Below are 20,915 nucleotides of genomic sequence, written 5' to 3' on the forward strand. Positions count from 1 at the left end.
AGGGGTCTCCCTTCCCCCACTCTCAGGTCTCTGAAAAGCTACCTGCCAAAAAGAAACACCTGGCCACAGGTAAGGCAGGTCTTGGGTTACAACCTGGTGAGGAATAGCAGGGACAAAAGAGTTTCACAGACCAGATGCAGGGAGTCTCTGAGCACTTAAAAGGAGACCTTAACCAGGGACGATGTCAGGGTTTTCCTGAGGTGGTGATGCTCATGCTGAAAGGCGATTGGCTTAGAGGGTAGCCGGGCATCCTGGCCCAGGAATAATGTGTGCAGAGACCTCTGGTACATTTGAGGGAGAGGAGGAAGCCTGAGGTGGTGAGGGATGGGGAATGTATAAAAGAAAGCCTGGCCAGTCATTTCACTCAGAGGCCTGTGAATCCAAGAGTCACTTAGAAAGCAACAGCTCAGGTAGGAGATTCTAGGTTGGAGCCTCTCTGTTGCCCCCACTCCCAGGAATTCCCCTCCAGAGACAGTGTTATCTTAACAACACAAAGCACACAGCCTCCTTATCTCCTCATCCCCTGTGGCCTGTGATGTTTGGAGAATGGTTTCCAACCTCCACCTGTCAGCACATGTCTCCTGGGGGAGGCAGAGGAAGGGACTGAGTCCTTGAGGTCTCTCCACACTGCTACTGGACCCCTCTCCACTGCCAGTGTCACCCCAGGCCTCCCCGCAAGACAGAAGACACTTAGCAGCTCTCTCTCCCATCCCCAGACCTTAGGGGACTGTGGATGGAAACGAGCCTCTTGTTTTATGTCTTTCTCCTCTTTCACTTTCCCCAGATTGGCCATTGCAGTTGGCAATGGTTAGAAAAGTGGAATGTGTACAGCATTACAAAAATCATGTTCAAATAATCCCTCCTAGGCCTCTTGGCCCACAAGTGTTTCACTCATGTTGACGCAGTTAAGATTACAAAGTCCACCTACTTTCAGCGTACTGGCCCCTACTTCAGCACTTACAGTAGTAAGATAATTGGACAAATTTTTAAGGGCTTTATTATTTTTTTTTTAAAGAGATCCATTATTTGTGTAGTTTGGAGTCTGTAAAGTGGTAAACCTGCTAGGAAATTACCTAAACATGGTTGTCCAGGCCAACATTTTTGTTTTGGGTACAAGGAGGGTTGGAAGGTTACCAGACTGCTCATGGCCCTTTTATTAAGATGTTACCCTAAGAGCCTGTCACCATGCAGAGGGGAACCTCCTGGACAAGTACCAGGCCTCCATCCCTCTGACCAAATGCCTTCCACCCCCTTCTTCCACTGTGTGCAAAACAGTAAGGCATGAAATCAAAGTTCTCTTTCCAGAACATGCTCTCCAAGTGGGTGATCCAGCGTCTGTGCAATCCTGTCCTTTTGCCTGTTTTGCTGTGAAACTATTCTTGAAATTATGCCAAAGTGGCTTCAGGGAGTACTCATATCTGCACCACTTTTTACTTCGAGAAAAAGTTACGGCAAGCTTGACAGGTTCCAGGGAACTGCGATCCAGGGGAGGGGCAGATAAGGTACCAGGTGCTCCTTCTGGCTTGAATTCTGCCAGAATTATAGGAGGGCAACCTCTCTCCACCCTCACCCCAATTCCAGCAGGAGGACAGCAAGCAGGACTCGGAAGCCCCACCCAGACTCTGCTTCCTGCCAAGCAGGTCAGCCCTCTAAACCCCTCCTGGGCCTGTTAGGGAGAACAGGCTGGATCCAACAGCCCATGGTCCAGTACAGTGAGAGACACAGCCACCTCTGCCAATCTTAACTCCACTTCTATCCAAATCCCCTCAACAGGCCATATTTTTAGGGTAGGAGAAAATCATACTCAAGGGTTAAATTAAATCACTGCTTGTGACAAAGTTCATTCCAGGTACATCAATTCAAAGCCTAATCAAGCAAACTAGAGATTAACAAAGAAGGGCCTGACCTTTTCCAAGTGGGGCCTGAACGCTGAATCCCTGACCTTTGCCCCCAAACAGGCCTTCTTTTCTGAGCTCTCTGCTATGCGAGAAATTTTGCCCCAGTTTAAAAAAAAAAAAAATTCCCCCTGGATTTGCTACTTTCTGATCTGACCAAGTTAGAATGCACGGCATGGAAGAAGGATCCTTGCCTGGGCCAGGACCGTGGTCTCCTAGAACAGGGACCTCAGTGAGCAATGTCCTCCACTTTCCCCAAAAGCCCCATGGCTGCTTGCATAAGTAAGCTATGTAGGTGACAAGAAACCCAGACACCTGGCATAGTGGCTGGGCTGATCCTTCACTACGAGCTAACTTGGATGAGAAGAAAGTGTTTTGGGCTTCCCCTTCCTTCCTTTATGGTACACCATCCTACACTGGACTCTCAGTGCCTCATTTCTTCCTTGACACCAACCACACTTATCTTCAGATTTACCATTGTGCCTCGAAACCTCCCCAAACCTCTGCTTCTAGCAAGTCCCCTTCAACACTCTTCAAAGACTGTGTCCTTTCAGATCAAGTCAAACCCTGTGCTTAGATGTTAAGATCTTTTATAATCTGTCCTTTCCTTCCTGCCTTGCCATTTTCCCCCACTGATCTCGTGTGCGCCTTTTGCCAGGTGCAGCCACTTTCCTCTTCCTTAGCTGGTCTGCCTTGCTTACTCCATCCCTAGGCCATCACTAAGATTGTCCCCAAAGCCCAGCTCCAGTCTTGCCTCCTTCCTGAAGCCTTCATCAAAACCACAGGATATAGTAAATAAGATTAAGTGCTTTGGAATTATGCAACCTGGAATCAAATCCTGGCTTTGCCCATGACTTTGGTCAATTTACTTGGTCTTCTCTGCCTCAGATTCCTCCACTGTAAACGGAAGATATACTTGCACCTATTCCATAGGACTATGGATGGTAAAGATTAAGTAAATTGTCGCATAAAGCATTTGCGTCATGACAGACACATAAGGGGTTCTTATTTTAACCTGACCATGCCATCCTTCCCTGGTACTCTTTTCTAGTTTAGGACAATCCATACCGCTCAAGCCCATCTTGTTTTGTTTGTTTGTTTGTTTTGCAGTACTCGGGTTTGAACTCAGGGCCTACACCTTCAGCCACACCACCAGCCCTTTTTTGTGATGTTTTTTTCCAGACAGTCTCACAAACTATTTGCCCGGGCTGGTTTCGAACCTCGATCCTCCTGATCTCTGCCTCCTGAGTAGCTAGGATTACAGGTGAGAGCCACTGGCACCTGGCTCAAGCCCATCTTGTAACAAAGAACCAGAACACTTTATCTGTAATCATCACATTAATAAGCAATAGCTTATTCATGAATGTAAATTATTTCTCATTCCTAATGTGCAAAATAAGCAGGAGAACTTGCCTTACTTCTTCCTGGTAGTATTTAACCCCTAAGAGACCTGGAAGGGAAGTGACAGGGACATGAAGACATGACTAAATCCACAGAACGGTCCTAGACGCATCCTCCTGTTGCATTTCTTTTTTTTCTTTTTTTGGTGGTGGTAGCACAGTACTGGGGTTTGAACTCAAGGCCTCACACTTGCTAAACAGGTATTCTACCACTTGAGCCACCCCATCAATCCTCTTTTCCATTGAGTATTTTCAAGATAGACTCTTGAAAACTGTTTGCCCAGGGCTGGCTTCAAATTGCAATCCTCCTGATCTCTGCCTCCCAAGTAGCTAGGATTACAGGTGTGTACCCAGCTGTTATTTTGAACTTTTTACTCAGGTCACCCTGTGTGGTAGTCCCAATTACTCAGAAGGCAGAGATCAGGAGGATCTCTTAGGCCAGCCCAAACAAACAAAAAGTTAGTGAGACCCCATCTCAACCAGTAACTGGGAGCAGTGGCATGCAGCTGTCATCCCACCTATTGGGGAAGCATAAATAGGAGGATCAAGGTTTAAGCTGACCAGGGCAAAAAATTGAGACCTTATCCCAAACCAAAAACAATGAAAGCAAAAAGGGCTGGGGTGTGGCTCAAGTGGTAGAGCCCCTGCCTAGCAAGGGGAGCCCTGAATTCAAATTCTGGTAACACCAAACAAATTCTTTTTACCAAGGTCATAATGTGGGTGTGACTCACAAATTTAAATATAAATGAAGACTTTTGGGGCGGCACACACCTGCAATCCTAGCACTCTGGAGAACTGCAAGTTCCAGGCCACCTTGGGCTACATAGGGAGACTCTGCCTCAAGAAAAAAAAAAGGGGGAGGGGGAAGGGGAGAGGGAGGGAGGGAAGAAGGAAGGAAAGGTGGGGAAGGAAGAGAAGGAGGAAAAGAAAGAAAGAGAGAGTGGGAGGAAAGGAGAGAGACAGAAGGGAAGAAAACTTTAAAAAGAAACCGGAACCTGCCTGAGATTAGAGTGGCAGAAGCAAGATTTGAACCCAGGTGGTCCAGTTTCAAAGCTGGCTCTTAACCACTAGATTCCTGCTCTTGAAGCAGAACCGTGGGAGCTCCACAGCATCACTGGATGGGTTTACATTTGTAGCTCCACATTTAGGACATGACGAGGATTCACGGGCTTTGCTGGTCTGAACTGCACAGCCTTATCTCAAAATCCAGCAGGGCTTTCTGACTGAGGGGCTGCTTATTTACCAAAATGACTCTTGATAATCACAACTGACCCAAGAGCTACCCTGAGAAAACCAAGGCAAGCTCTGTTGTGTTCAAACAGGTTTTTAGATATTCAGGAAAATGGTAAAATCCCCTTAAGTTGGTTTAGAGAGAGCTGGAGGCTAATGGCAGGACAGGAAAGGCTGGTTTCTGGCATCCCAAGAAGTCATGTTTACAATAGCTCCAGCTTCAAAGTCCAGGAATGTGAGGGACATGCAAGCTGCTTTCTAAGGAAACGCCCATGATAGGGGAAAGATGCATCCCTGGCAGAAGTAACTGCTGTCTGTCTCCTGTAGTTTAAACCGAGGCACGTGAAGATGAAAAGACACACAAGTTCCCTAAGCTCCACAGACTTTATCTGAATCCCTGCCACTGGCTGCTTTAATTCTGCTCCTTCAGTGCCTGGCTCTTCGTAGGCAGTAACGTGCCTGGAATGAACAGATACTCAGTTTCCAGGGTATAAATCCTTTGAGGAGAGAGATCCAGTCCCAATCCCCTTTAAATTCCAACATTTAATTTAATCAATGTTGAAGTAAATTCTACAAGAAACGAGTGCTGTGTTGGGAAGGCAAATACTGAAAGAAGCCAGAACCTAATCCCAAAGGGCAAGAGAGGACTGTCCAGCCCTGAAAGTACTGGGAAGCCAACCAGTGGCTCTTGACATCATCTGTCCCATTTTTATTTATTTATTTATTTATTTATTTATTTATTGCCACACATACCGTGCTGGGCCCCCAACTGGGTGTGCAGACTAAGTCTAATGGAAGCTCAGGACTGTGGGAGCTGAGGTATGAATGCCCAGGCACCCCAAGAGAGCACAGGGAAGGGGTACAGAGCCCAAACTTGCAGAAGAAGGTGGGCCTGGAGTAATGATTCAAAAACCCAGTGAGACGGGGACAGCAGGCTATGGAGAGATGTCACGATGGCACAGAAGCATGAACTGGTGTCATGGATTTGAGGACCTGCAAGTATGGCTGGAATAGAACCAAAGGTGCTATGTGGGAAGCAGTGTGTGCGGAGGTGAAAACTGAATCACAGCAGCCTTGTGCACTAAGCTAATGACATGAACTTTACACTGAAAGTCACAAGAAGCCACTGAAGAATTTTAAGGAGTGGAGTAACATTGCCCAATCTTTTTATTTTAGACTGACACTAAATGCACTGTAGAAGTAGAGGAAAAGATCTAAGGCAGGAAGACTGCTAGGAGGCAATTGCAGGAAATAATCAAAACCTAAGACATTAGAGATGTTGAGGACTTGGGTGACCTGTGACAACTAGATGGTTAGCAGAGCTGATAGGACACAAAGAAAACAGGAGAGTAGGGATAGGAGAATGAAGCAGTGCTGGGTATCCCAGATGCACAGGTGTGGAGCTCAGAAGAAAGGCTGGTTAGAAACCAGGCTTAGGACTCAGCAGACCACCTAAAAGCTTGCCCAGAGGGTACAGAGTGAGAAAAACAAAGACCCCAGGATTAGTCTATGGAAAATTCTGACATCTATGAGCTTGTGAGAAGACAGGAGCCCACAAAGGGCAAAATCGTCCTAACCAGACAGATGTCAAGACAAAAGAGATGTCACCAAGTAGAGATCAGAGGGTTTCCTCTGGAAGGAAATCTCTGAGGGAGGGGGAAAACATAGACGAAAAAGACTTTTTCCTCAACTCTAGTAGATCTTCAATTAGAAGTAACTACAAACCCTTTTATTCTAAGCCTTTGGTCTCTGCCCCACCATAGCTGTGAGTTTAACAGAGATTGTCCTATAAGACTGTGGATGATGCACCATGCCCTATGAGTGAAGAAACCCTGAGAAGCCTTCTGAAGGAGTAGACTATCTCTGAACTATGTGAATTTCCTGCAGGCTTTTCAAAAAGCATGAAGGAGAGAGGAGGTCTTGAATTTCTAGGCCCTGGAAAGTGAAGGGCTGGGCCCTGAAGTCCTGAGCCTAGTATTTCCTATGTGACTTCCACAGTCCACAAGTCACTCTCATCTACAGATGCTCTCATAAGCCTTATCTCTATATAGATGGTATAATTTTTATAATTAAGGTTATCATTCTTTCAGTCCCCACCACTTCTCACCTGCATTTGGGGTGGAGATTGAAACTGCCCCAGGTGGTTTGGTGGCTTTCTTGAGCTTATTCTTGTTCTTGCATTCCAAGGTTGATGGCTGTGTTGTGTTCTAACAATAAGGATAAAGATTATTGCTGGCTCACTCATGAAATCATCCGAAGAATTAACACTCAAATGCCTACTATGAGTATACAAAACACCAGAGAGCCCACCTTCCCACCACCACCACCAACCCTGCCCAGCCTGGCCAAGCTCTGGCTATAGATAACAAAGGAGCTTAAGAAAGGACTTGACATAAGCTGAAAGACATCATTCTGTGAAAGTCCACTGAATTTCATTCAGTGGGGAAAACTATCCCAGGTTCATCAATCACCAGAACCAGACCCTGTCCTCAAGGATTCTGCAGTGGCAGAAGGAGAGAAAGAAGGCACAGTGAGTGAACCATATGTAAGGAAGGAGGGATTTTTTTGGTGAGACCAGCATACATACCAGTTACTATCCACTGAGCATCTTTTCTCTGTCAAGCACTCGTCTGGATGCCCTGGAGCAGGGGAGCCAACTATGAGGCTAAAACTCCACAAGGAGTTCCTGAAGCCTTATGCGATAGATCTCCAATCCAGGAGCTGCCACTTTCTTGATCTCATCAAGAAGGAGAGCGCACCTGCCTACGGGATTCCCTGGCCAATGCCAGGATTCTACCTGATGGCCTCATGGAAACAAGTTCATGAAGAAGATGAACACTGTATAGCTCCAATGGGTTACTCTTTTCATGTCCTCTCTCAAGCATCCCAGGGAATTGCTCTTCCTCAGGAGAAAACTTAGAGGTTGATGAATGGAATGAGTCAGGATCTGCAACTTCAGATTGGTGAATTTTCTGACTCATGCTTCCTTTTTACAGATGGACTTCTTCTCTGCCCCAATCTTTTGGGGGAGGAGGAGCATTGGAGTTTCTCCAATTTTTCCTCACCATAAGCAATCAGCAAATAACTCATTAGACTTTCCTACAGGATGGGATAATATATTCTTTGTTTTTGCGGTACTGGGGCTTGAACTCAAATCCTACACCTTGAGCCACTCCACCAGCCCTGTTTTGTGTTGGATTCTTTCAAGATAGAGTCTTGAGAACTATTCGCCTGGACTGACTTCGAACTTCGATCCTCCTGATCTCTGCCTCCTCAGTAGTTAGAATTCCAGGCGTGAGCCACCAGCGCTCAGCAATGTCTTTGCATCCCAGAGCCTAGCACAGTGTCCCAGACATTCTGGAAATGTTTGTGACTTGGATAAATTAATGATGAATGATATTTGCATCTCTTTAACAGCCAATGAGAAGCAGGGATAAGAAAGAGTTATAGAGAAGGTGAATTTAACTAAAGTACATTATATGTATATATCGGAATATCACAATGAAACCCCTTTTTACAATCAATATAATCTAATAAAAAAAAATTTTTAAACCAATAGCACGAAAACTTCCAAGGGTCTTAAAAGCTTAGATTAATCCCATCCCACTCATTCTTCTTTGTCACAAATTCCCAAAAATTTTAATAGATTAATCAGATTTTTTTTTTTTTTTTTTTTTTTTTTTGCAGTACTGAGTTTTAACTCAGGACCTCATGAACACTAGGCAAGCATTCTACCACTTGAGCTAAACCCCCATCAAATTATTTTACAAAAACAATCTTGTCCTTCCCGGAAAGGATTTGGTTGAGTAAACATTTGATGACTCTTCCTTTTATTTCAATTCAGTTTTCAGTTACAAAATGCATCTCAGAATAAGTCCAAATAACAACAGAAGATTTCCTTTCAGAAACAATGATCAAATAATAATGGCCACACATCAGCATTTAGCATGTGCTGAACAAGGCCAAGAGGCTTTAAGTCATACATTAACGGCTCTGGAGATTTGTGCTGTTATTACTCCACTTTACATAAGAGAATACTTAATGATTTAAATGACTTAAGCACAAAGAGCTTAAGTCATTTGCCCATGATCACACCTAGAAAGTGGCAGAGTGGGGGTTTGAACCTTGTCCCTCTGATTTCATGAGCACATGCCCTGAACCACTAAACTACTCATTCATTTGAATGTTTTGCCACTTATATTAGAAAAATTCAAAGAAGGGGGCTGGTGGAGTGGCTCAATGATAGAGCGCCTGCCTAGCAAGCATGAGGCCCTAAATTCAAACCCCAGTACTGCAGAAAAAAAGAAAAGTTGAAAGAAGGAAAAAAGAAAAATCCAAGCCAAAGTTTCCAGCATATTTGAGATAAGAAGTTATCTTGAGAAAGTGTGGTTCTTAGCTAAATATGTAGACTATCTCAGTATCCTGCTGGTGTAATTGGTGGCCAGTGTCTTAAAAATAAAAATAACATCACTAAACCCAGCAAAAACAAAGATTCTATAGTAACTAGACTAAATAAAAGGAACAAGAAACAAATATGGTTTCTATTCACTTTTTTTTTTTAACTTTCGAGCTATACTTTTTTTTTATTTTATAGTTTTAACATTAACTCACATATGTTATATTGTTTGGGCCACCTCCCCTCCACCCCTCCCCCTTCTATTCACTTTAGAAAATGAAATAATTATGCAAACTTAAGACAAAATAAAGGTTAGTTTAAAAACAAAAAGAGGAAATAATTGAATCATCAAATGAATGGTTTTCTGATACAATACAGAATTAATCCAAATCTATCAAAGCGAAGCCTTAAAATCCTAGGATCCCTCTAAAAAACATCATAGGAGGAAGTCCTTACTAAGTCCAGCAGTCCTGGGTGGTGACTCCAATTCCATCACCAGAGATCAGAGGAAGCACTCAATGATTCTAAGTTAAACTGAGCCTGTCAAGCAGGAAGAAGGAATGTCTTGTTAGAAATCAAAGACCATATTTAGAGAAATTTTTCAGGAAGATAGCTGGGCATGGTGATACACACCTATAATCCCAGCACTTGGGAGACTGAAGCAGGAGGATTGAATTCAAGTCCAGCCTGGACCACATAGGGTGACCTTATCTCCAAAAACAAACAAACAAAAAAGGAGCAGGCATAATGTCTCACACCTGTACACTTGATCTTCAGCAAAAGGCCAAAAAGTTTTCACACCTGTAATTCTAGCTACTCAGGAGGCAGAGATTGGAAGTATCATGGTTAAAGGCCGACCTAGGCAAAAAGTTCTCAAGACCCCATCTCAACAAATAGCTTAGTGTGGTGGTGCACACCCATCATTCCAGCTACACAGGAAGTGTAAATAGGGGGATCAAGGTCCAGGCCCTGCCAGGCAAAAATGTGAGACCCTATCACAAAAATAACTAAAGCAAAAAAAGTTGGGAGCATGGCTTAAGTGGTAGAGCACCTGCCTAGCAGGCAGGAGGCCCTGAATTCAAACATCACTACACAAAAAGAAAAATCTTTTCATGCCATCATTTTGGTGTTGTTTTGAATACAGAGGTTTAGCAAAATTAAGATGGGGATGGGACAGAGAAACAGTCATGAAAATTAAATGGTATAAGATTTTAAATGTTCTCCTTTTCTTTGAGAAGGGGATACTGGGGTTTGAACTCAAGTCTTCATGCTTGCTAGGCAGGTGCTGTACCACTTAAGCTATGCCTCCAGCCCAATTTTTCCATTTAAAATTAATGTGTCAGTGGAAAACATTGTTCTGGGTGATGTATGAACTTGGAAAAGATGAAGGCAAGATCCAGCCTGTGGTGTAGTTTCTGAGATACCAGAAAAAGGTTTAAATGGGTCTGATATTATCAAAGCCAAGTGAAGGGCAAAACCCATAACTCCTGCTGAGGTATTCTGAGCTGATCCAGACATCCCAAGATTCTGCAGCCTCTGATTGGATGACTGCCCTCATCATCCTATCATTCTATGGCCACTGTGTGAAAGAAAAGAATGTGGCAGAAGAACAGGCTATGGCATGTAAGAACTCCTTGGAACCATTCTAGAAAAGAGGATAACCAGGAGAAAGGGGAGTTACCCCTGTAGCTCCAAGGCCCAGATCCTGGGCCTTGACCATGTAAACCATTCACGAAGTAACAGAACCATTGTAGTTTTGTTACTACATGTATGACTGTGTTACTAATGCAGCTACTCGCTCCAAGACAGAAATGAAATTCTCTCTGGACACTGGCGCCTCACACCTGTAATCCTATCTACTTGGGAGGCTGAGATCTGGAGGATCCAGTTTGAGGCCAGCATGGCAAATAGTTTATGAGAGCCCCATCTCCAAAAATGAACTGGAGGTGTGGCTCAAGTGATAGAGTGCCTGCTTTGCAAGAGTGAAGTCCTGAGTTCAAACTCCAGTACCACCAAAAAAAAAGAAAAGAATTTTGATCCTTCAGATAGGTAAAATATTTTTTACCAGTAGATACCAAATAAACCAAAAAGTTTATGGAGAAAATTGGGAGTTTCATACCTAAATGTGGGAGCATACAAAAGCCTTCAAGAGTTCGATTTGGAAGTAACTATTAACATGTTACATGCATGGACTCCTGTGTTAAATGCACAATTCTACCTCTAGGTACCCAAGTGAAATATTTGCATACATGCTCAAAGTAGCATGTGCAAGGATGTTTGTTGATAGTAGAAATGACTAAAGGTCCATCAATAGAAGAATCGTCAAATATACAATGCTTCATCTATGCTATGCAATACTTACAACTTTGAAAAAAGAATGAATGAAATCTGTACTTATTTATACAGAAGAAAACTTATATTGTCACCTCTGTATAACTATCACAAACTAAAAAAAATGTCTTTTTTAAAAAATGAAGGACAGTTTGGTAGAGTGGCTCAAGTGGTAGAGTGCCTACCCACCAAGTGTGAAACCCTCAGTTCAAACCCCAGTATTGCCCTCCTCCCCCCCAAAAAAAGAAAGAAATGAAGGACAGAAGGTAAAACAGATCCTGTTTGTGGGGGGAGGGGAAATCAAAAGGAAATGGTGAAGGAAGGCAAATATGGTGGAAGTATTTTGTATTCATGTATGAAACTAGAACAATGAAACCTTTCGAAATTGTTCTAAGAGGTGAAGGAGAATAAAGGAGAAAGACTGAGGGGGGTGAATCTAAGATATATTGTTAAGCATTTATGTAAATGTCACAATGGATCCCCCCACCCCGTAAACTATAATATGCTATTTATAAGTAAATAAATAAAAATTTTAAAAGTTAATATTATGAAAGGAGAAAAGGTAGACTACAAAACAATATGGTCTAATCTTAGTTAGGGTTTGTTTGTTTGGTGGTACTAGGGTTTGAACTCAGGGCCTCACACTTGCTAGGCAGGCACTCTACCACTTGAGCCACTCTGCCAGCCCTAATTATGTTTTTCTTTTTTTTTTTTAACAACCCACCAAATTATAGAGTTCTGTTAAAATACAGATTTGTTCAAATCCACAAAGCCAACTTTACAGAGCATGTGCCAAGATGACGTCAGTGTTTATCACTAAGGAGGAAGGTACAAATGAGATTGGAACAAGGAGAACTTCCCTTGTATTGTTTTGAATTTTTTTACAAAATAAGTTCTGACATGATATAATTAAAAATTAAATCTTTGGGAATGTTAGTTCTAAAACTGTCTACCTATCCAATAGAGGGTTCATCAGGGTTGAAAGTATTCAACAAATGTTTATTGAGCACTTATTGTGGGCTAGGTACTGTGCTAAACTCTGGGGACATATTTAGAATCCCAGAGGCAGAGGCATGATGTAGATGGGCTTTGGTCATCTCTTCTAGGCCAAGCGAAGAGGAAAAATGGACCAGGAATAAGGCTCAGTACACATGCATAGCACCTGGCTGGCCCATCATTAAAGGGTCTCCACGTCTACTCCAACCAGCAGCATAAGCTGAGGTATCTACATATGAGCCACTCTCTTGCCACTCCCCAGCCTCCCAGAGGGATTGAAAACCAAGCAAGGAAGGGAAAGGGTGTGGTCAAGCTCTGGTCTGGTTTAGGAGTCCCTAAAGAGAGTTCCCTTCCTGCATGGAGCCACTTGGAATAATGATGGCCAAGAGTAAAGAGGTGAAAGGACAGAGAAGAGACAGTAGGAGGAAAGTGAGCCGAAGGAAGTGAGAGTAGAAAGGAAAGGAGCCTGTGTAAGAGCTTACTGCGTCCACCTTAGCCAAAAGGGAGAGAGCTTCTAGCACCACGCAAAGGTCTTCTGGCACCACACCAAGGCCCAGCCAGCCCTTATGGTGCTGGCAATCCACATGGCATAGCCTGTGGGTCCTCAGGCTCTCACTTCCTCTTCTCTACTCTTCTGTCCCCCATCAGGCCATCTAGCTTCCACCTTTGCTTCCTGTCTAAACTGAACAGAATAGACACTAGAGTAGGTGAAGGAACTCTAGAGAGGCCTGATATGAAAATGTGGAACTGAGTTTGTGGCTTACCCAAGAGATTAAGCATAGTTTAATTGAATACACATGATTTAAGGTGGGAAGATTAAGGGGATCCTGTATCCCAGACCAATCTGCATTCACAGAAAAATGGCAAGGAAAGATTTACGGTAGACATAAAGAAATGACTCAGTAATGGTAAAACTGCAGTCCCCCTTGAGAAGCCAGTAGAGGAGATAATTCAGGCTAGGGCAGCCTCTCTTAGGGCCTTTAAATCATATCTTACATGTACCTGGCTGCCCTACAGCCTGGCCCAGCCAGCCTTCCTGAGAGGGTGCTAGGAGTTTGGGGCAATCTGATTGGCCTGGAGATTAGTTGCTAGGGAAGACAGGCTCAGTTAATGATCACAGAGTCAGGTTTGAACCTGTTCTTCTCATACCTACGTGCAAGCCCTCAGAGAGTCCAAAGGTGAGACATAGGGTGTGGTCAGCAACTCCAATTACTCCAGTGATTTATAAAATCCAAGTGGGTTTTAAACTGCTGAGCCTGGTTGACCATACCGGAAATCAAGCCTCAGAATCACCTCAAGGTCATCTCATTTCCTCCAGATAGGAGAACCGATTGAGAGATTCCTGACTCACCATTTCACATAGTACATAATCCTTTTATCTCACTTTTGGATAGCAAAGGACTTGTTCTTTGTAGACAAGGAACCAGCAGAAACCACCTGTGTCAGCTGATCTTTGAACAAGCTGGATGCAAACAGACTAGCCCGTCATTTCTCCCTTGACGATGGATATAGACGTTGCTCAGTTATCCTGCATTACATTAAGACACACTCTATGCTCTCCTCCCCAGGATATTTCTCATTTCAGTTTTTCAAAATCTACTTTCTAGAAGAATCTGAGAAAGATAAACACATTTACCAAACCCCATCATGAAAGCAAGCATGGGATTCCACAAACACTCTCCTGTGCTCACATGCCAGTGTGTTCCAGCCAAGTGCCTCCCAGCAAAATGCACAGGGCTTTGTTTCATTCTGCACGGGCCACTGTGGATGTGTCTGCCAGGCTCAAAAAGAATGGAGGGAAAGACAGGGAAGTGGACAGTTAGTCACAATAAAGGGCAGCCCAGCCTTTCTTCAGGTAGAATGACTGTTCACATCCTGGCTGAGTTGCTCTGAGTCCAAAAATTCAGAAGGAAAAAAAATTCAGAAGGAAAGAAGGGCTGGAGGGAGGGAGGACAAATGAAGGTGTTTTGTTTTACTGTCTAAATATAACAAAGCCTGAGCCAGACACTGGTGGCTCACATCTGTAATCCTACTCAGGAGGCAGAAATCAGGAGATCACAATTCGAAGCCAGCCCTATCTTGAAAAAAAAAAGCATAAAAAAAAAAGGGCCGGTGGAGTGGCTCAAGGTATTTAGGCCCTGAGTTCAAACCCCAGCATTGAAAAAATAGTAATAAGTAAATTTTTTAAATTAAAAAAAAAATAAAGCAAAGCCTGATTGGTGCATTCAGCATCTTACTTTTTTATGCGTTTATTTTTTTGTTTGCATTTTTTTTTGGTTTGTTTTTTGAGAAAGGGGTTTGCTGTGTAAATCAGGTTGGCCTTGAATTTATGATCCTCCTGCCTCAATATTCCATGGACTGAGATTATAGGCATTCGACACCACACCTGGTTCTTCATTCGTTTTTGGTTTTTTTGTTTTGTTTTTTGAGATGGGGTTTTGCTATGTTGCCTGGGCTGGTCTTGAACTCCTGGGCTTAAGCAATTCTTTTGTCTCAGCCTCTCAGATAGTTGGGGCTACAGGTACACACCACCATGCCCAGTTTATTTTTTTTGTAATTAATAAAGACAAAAATAAATAATGGGGGAACAGAATAACCAAAAGTCACACTTTCTAGACTTAAGCAATGAGTGACATTTCAGATGTTGGCCTCTAGTTTGAAACAAGACTGATGATCTCCTCTACACCCCATCTTTCTTCCACTTGCTGTTCTCTAACTTTTATTTTCAGTTGCCATCTTCCTCCCCAGATATCTCCCCGTCTGCCGCCACTGCCACCCCACCTTTCTCAGACTTCAGTACTCAATTTCTGAGCCTCTGAGCTTCTGTTTGACTACCTTTTCCACCCCAATAAGGTACTCCTAGGGGAGAGGTGAGCCTAGAAGAGTTTGCCAACTAACAGATTGCAGACTTTGAATCAGATGCCTGCAGCTGAATTCAGACTTACCAACAGCTCAAGGAATGTAGCTGGTTTGCAAAAACTTCAGCAATAACTTAGAGAATCAGGTCTCATGTTTATTTTTTCATGTTTGTTTTTTAACTTGTTTATTTTTGCCCTAAGTCTAAGCAAATGTCTCAGAGACCATGAATCTACACAGTAAGGAAAATGGGTGTACATGCTGCAGAGGGGAAGTGTATGAAGTGATGATAGCCACTCAATGGCTTATGGAGTTTCTGTCATGTGCTGTGTGCCACATGCCATATGCCTGGCACCGTGCCAGAGATAGAATGGTAGACATGCAGACTGCATCCCATGGAGCTGGCTGTCTGATGGGTGAGGCAGACCAACAAGCAATTGGTCACTGATAATTTAATATAAATAGTGTCAAGAACAGGAAACTATAGAACATTAGTGCAGGAGATATTTAGGGAAGATAGGAAGTGTTAGAGAAAGCTTCCAGGAAGAAGTGTCCCCTAGGCAAAAACTCAAAGGATAAGGAAGAAAAACCTGATTGAAAACTAGGGAGCTGGAGAAAGTTGGCCATGTTAAGAGTATAAGAAAGAAGGGTTGGAGGTGTAGCTCAAATGGTAGAGTGCCTACCTAGCAAGCATGAGTCCCTGAGTTCAAGTCCAAGTACCACCAAAAAAAAGTGCTAGAAATTGCTGAGGCCACCTGAAACCTACAGCGGTTGGCAGTAATCAGAGTAAGAAGTAGGGAGGACTTCAGAATCAAGGACTCCTGGTATCTTATCGAGGTGTGGAGAAGCTGAGACACAAAGCTCTCAGAGCCACCTCCACAACATTTTTTCCCTGTATGAATCTGTACGAGGTTCTGACTGTCTTACTAAAGCATTCTCATCCAACATTTAAGCCTCCTTATTTAGTGAGAGTTAAACAAGTGCCCAAAACTATAAAACAACTGACTGACAATCCAATCCATGTGAGTACAGTCAGTGGGAAACACACCTCAACTCCCATGCTTTCTCCTGTACTCATTTCTCCCACCCACAAAGCCTATCAAAGGTTCTCCATTATTATATTACAAGAACATAGTCAGAGAGCTTCAGTGAACCCACAGGATCCAACTATTTCCCCTTTGAAAATTGTAAATCAACGAAAGTGAGTGTTTGCAGAACATGTGGTACAAATTTTATACCTAGGTTACTAGCAAGGTCTGGAATTACCACCCAGTGGCAAGAAGCTGATTAATCCAAGATATTTACTTCCTTTTGATAAACAACAATGTGTAATTTCCCATTTTAGGGATAATAACTACTTCAAACAAAGAGGAGTTAAAAAAAAGAAAAAATGGTTCAGTAGAAGTAGTTTTCCACTACAGCTCAGAAAAAAAAAAAAAATTAAAAAAAAAAAAAAAGCCAGGGCTGGTGGAGTGGCCCAGGTGTTAGAGTGCCTACCTAGCAAGCAAGAGGCCCTGAGTTCAAAATCCAGTACAGAAAAAAAAAAAAAAGCCAGTCATGGTAGTATATATCTGTAATCTCAGCACCCAGGAGGCTGAAGTACGAGGATTGTCATTTCCAGGTCACTTGGGCTATACATAGTGAGATCCTGTCTAAAATAAAAAGTTGTTGGTTCAAAACTTTAATTTGTCTCTCAGATATAAGTAACTTGGGAGGAAACATGGTATCCATATAGAAAAGAGCAAAAGCTGTTTCCTCCCCTTTTGGCCTCCCAGCAAATTTGCCTCACACGTAATCCACCTGGCACTCTTCACCCCGCAGTTAAATTCCTAGAATTTATTTTCTAGGAATTTAGACAATCCAAGCAGGCTGCTTCTACTCTCTCACCTGACTTCCCTATCTGCCTGAAGGACCCACTTGAAATTCAAGTTGTGAGCTGAACTTGCAATCTTACAAACAGAAAATGCCCTGTCATTCTTCTCTCCAGCCTTCTCACATTCCAGCCCTCCCCACTGCCTGGCCACAGGAGACAGAGAACAGAGCCTCAGCTGCCTAGCAGTTATGTGCCTTTGAGACCAGACATCCAAGTAAGACACACAAGACCACACTGCACTGGGCTAAAAAGGCCCAAGTTAAAGCCTTCCCCTTCACCTGGGTCAGAGTAGAAACCTTAAGGTAAGGCCTCCTTCTGGTTGGGGGCCAAGGGCCCCTGCTTGCAGCCACACCTCCTGCTGCAGCTCAGCATACAGGATTATGTCAATGTTCCAGGACAAGAAAGCGAGGTTGGTCTCCTAAGTTTCTGTGTTGAAAAAAAAAGAAAGAAAAAAGAAAGCAAGGTGGGCACGCCACCCCTGCCCCAACATCACGCTGTTTGTGCAACTTTTGCTGAAAGGCTCTCCTACCCCAAAATACCCAGAGCTGGCCTGCTGATGGGCCTTACATAGCCATCCTTTTTCAAAAATGCAAACGTTCAAAAATATTAACATGGATGACCTTATGATACACAAAACTGTCTGGATAAAGGAGAATTTGCACTGGCGCTCTCCTTGGGGCTTAGGAACCCACAGGAGTAAGAGTGATCCCCTGTCTCTCATGGAAAAAGGTAAACTTGACCGCAACGGCTGCCACGGTCCCCCAGAATCTTCTTTCCCGCCTCCCCAGCCTCCTGGTGCAGACTGCCTTAAGTCCAGTCCTGCAGGGCCATCTCCTGTCACGGGGCTCATGGCAACTCCGCGGTGGATAAAAAACAATCTGCCTGGTAACGGATGATCTGTCAGGTAAGCCTGGGCACTGACAGTTCCTCGGAATAGGCAGCTAATGCTCCCAGAGTACTTACTCCTGGACACTGATGGCCCGGGATTGCAGAATGGGGGCTTTGGGTGTCGTTTGGTTTCTGGTGGGAGCAGGAGAACTTTATTTAGATGAAATTTATTTGAAGCGTCAGGAAGGGTGGGGCTTAAGCCCCTAGATCTACCCTTTGATGATGTACCTTCTTCTTCTGAGACCTCCCCCTCCCCTTTTTTTTTCTTCTTTTTTGCAGTACTGAACCGAATCCAGGGTCTTGCACAAGACAAGCAAGCCCTCTACCAGTGAGCCACACCCCAGCCTCTCGTTTTTCACGTCCTTCCTCCTCACACCCTTTTAAGTTCCTGCCACTCATTCCAGTCCTCCTCCACCTTAGACTTTGCTCCTGCATCCGCGACATCCCAGGCTCTTTTTCATGTTTTCCCCTTAAATTTCTATTTGCTTCCTTCTTCCCCTGTGCCCCTAAAATCTCCAGAAGGAAGAGCGGACATGGTGGTTGCCCAAGTTCCTTCCCCTTGGGCGTGGCACCTGGAAGGGTGGAGCTGCTCCATTCCATTCAGGAAACGCGAGGACCTTCTGTCACACCGCAGGTTGCTGGCACGTTTTCAAACAACATTAAAATCAGCCTCTCTGCCCTGGAGCTAAGCAGGACTGGCAGGTGCAGAGATGCTAGGGAAACGGTTGCACATTTCCAGGCCCTCGGCCAGAGAGGAGGCTCAGCCTCACAAGGCCTCAAGTGGCCTAAGGGGTGTGCGCTTTGGGGCTGGCCTGCATGGCCACTCCCTAGGGTCGCTGCAGGGGGCTTCCATGGTGACTAGGCAGTGGTCCCAGACCAGTGGGCGGGGCTAATTATAAAGCACATGCTTGCATTGTACTTTCTCCCCTGTTTGTTATCATGGAAGAGTGAAGACTCCTGCAGGGGAAGGACCTAGGGTGGCACTGAGCAGGACAGCACAAGCGGGACAAGCAGCCGGAGAGACCCAGCCTAAGCCAAGGCTTCACTCTGCTTGAGACCTGAAGGGAATCATCTACCCAGCCAAAATGGGCAGATGAGTGTTATGTACTAGTTTTTGCCTTTCAAGGCTGGACCTGACTGAAGCTAGCAGTGCAGCCCGGGTCTCAGGATTCTGTGTTGGTGCCCTTCTTCTCTAGCTCCTCCTAGCCCCACCCTGCTGAGCATGGCTCCCACACTTCACTCCCATGCTTTAACTCCTGCTGGCTTTCTGCCTGGAACACCCCTCCTGGCTCCTGTCCAACCCTAGAGACACACTGTTACTAACAGTCTTCCTGGTAGCAGAGCCAGCAGAAGGTTGTTAAAAAGCATGGGCTTCTTACCAAACCAGACCCCAGTGTGAATAGTAACCCTTCTGTTTACTAGCTGTGTGACCCAGTGCACACTGCTTAACCTCTCTGTAGTGTCTTTATCTATTAAATGAGAGAAATAATACCGCTGCATGGGGTTGTAGAAATCAAGAGATAAAGTGCGTTAACAAATACCTGCCTAACACAGAGTTAGCATCTATTACATAGGAATGACTCACACAGTATTTACTACATACTAAGCATGTTTTATATGTTCATTTACACCATCCTCATAGCAGTGCTGACAGCGGTACCAGTTCATCCCTATTTATAGATAAGGAGACTGGGGCACAGAGTCTTGATAAGTTGCCGGTGGTCATACAACTAGGAAGAGGCGGAACTAATAGCTATTTATTATTGTTAGTCTTGCTATTATTATTATTAATTATTTCCCTGCTATTTTTAGAGATGGTAAAAGTTCTCAGATCCTACAAATTTCAATAGGTATCCCTCATTTCCTAATCTCCCCCCTAAAAAGTTCCCACCTTTCTCAGGGAGACAGCATGGGGAAGAAAAATAATTTTGTTTTTTCAAATCAGAAAGCTTAGATTGCCTTAGGCAGGGTCACTTCTTCTGGGCTCTATGAATTGAGATGAAATCACTCATTTCTCTGAGCCTCAATTTCCTGGTTTGAGAGATGGAGTCAGTAAGCATAGTGCCTGTTTTCCAGGGTGGAGCTGAGAACTCAGAAAGCTCAAGAGATAAAGCACTTTGTGAGCTAGAACCATCTATCTGTCCAAAAAGAAGGTATTTTCATCTGTAACCCTTTTCTAGCCTTGGCTGTACTTCTGGGAAATTTTTCCGTTAGGGGCAGACCTCAAGCTTCTGGTGGAAAATAACAGGCATTTAAAGGGAAATGAAACCAGTCTCCTCATCAGAACTTTCTGCAGAGACTCTGTAGGGAACATTCAGCCTCAGGAAACCCTTGAGGCTGTCTGACGCCATGGGGCAATTCAGAGGCTGGTAAACAGCACATGGCATTCCCAGGACCGTGGTGAGCACTAATGCACGGAATTCTTTGTCCTCATGAGGAAAGACAGAGAGCTTCTCTGTGCTGCAAAACTCAAAGCCAGGGCCCCATTTTCAAAATCCCCAACCAGAGTGTATGCCAAGGCCAAGCATGCCACCAGCCCTTTAAAAAGCACTTGAAAGTAAACTTGCCCAAACTTGGACTTCTTGCTTGAAAACTTGGGTTTACTCTTTAAACCCAAAGAGAAAACATGGCAAGATTACAAGGAAGAAATCTGGCAGCTCCCTTCTTAAGTGGAACTATCATATACCTTCACAGGGATGTACTAAAAAGCGCCCAATGTCACTCCTGTGGTTTTCCTGCCACAAAATGCACAACTAGACATTGAACCATGAGGGAACATCAGCAGACAAACCCAGATCGAGGAACATTTCTACAAAATGCCTCGTCCCATCCCCTTCAGACATATCAATGTCACTCAGCCCCATTGGCTCATACCTGTAACCCTAGCTACTTGGGAAGCTGAGATCAGGAGGATTACAGTTCGAGGCCAACCTGGGCAAATAGTTCATGAAACCCCCATCTCCAAAAATAATCAGAGCAGCTGGGCGCCAGTGGCTCATGCCTGTAACCTAGCTACTCAGGAGGCAGAGTTCAGGAGGATCAGGGCTTGA

At 44.1% G+C, this 20,915-nt stretch overlaps 1 protein-coding gene across 1 annotated transcript in view; it reads right to left on the bottom strand.

The window, feature by feature from the left end:
• The window catches only part of Ahnak (AHNAK nucleoprotein), a 94,085-nt gene that overhangs the window by 39,147 nt on the left and 34,023 nt on the right, over nt 1-20,915 (bottom strand). The window contains exon 5 of the mRNA XM_074047197.1: nt 6,633-6,732. Within this exon, the coding sequence (XP_073903298.1) occupies nt 6,633-6,732 (100 nt within the window). The remainder of the gene's footprint in view (nt 1-6,632; nt 6,733-20,915) is intronic.

The sequence above is a fragment of the Castor canadensis genome, chromosome 1, assembly GCF_047511655.1.
Source record: "Castor canadensis chromosome 1, mCasCan1.hap1v2, whole genome shotgun sequence".
Taxonomy (NCBI): domain Eukaryota; kingdom Metazoa; phylum Chordata; class Mammalia; order Rodentia; family Castoridae; genus Castor; species Castor canadensis.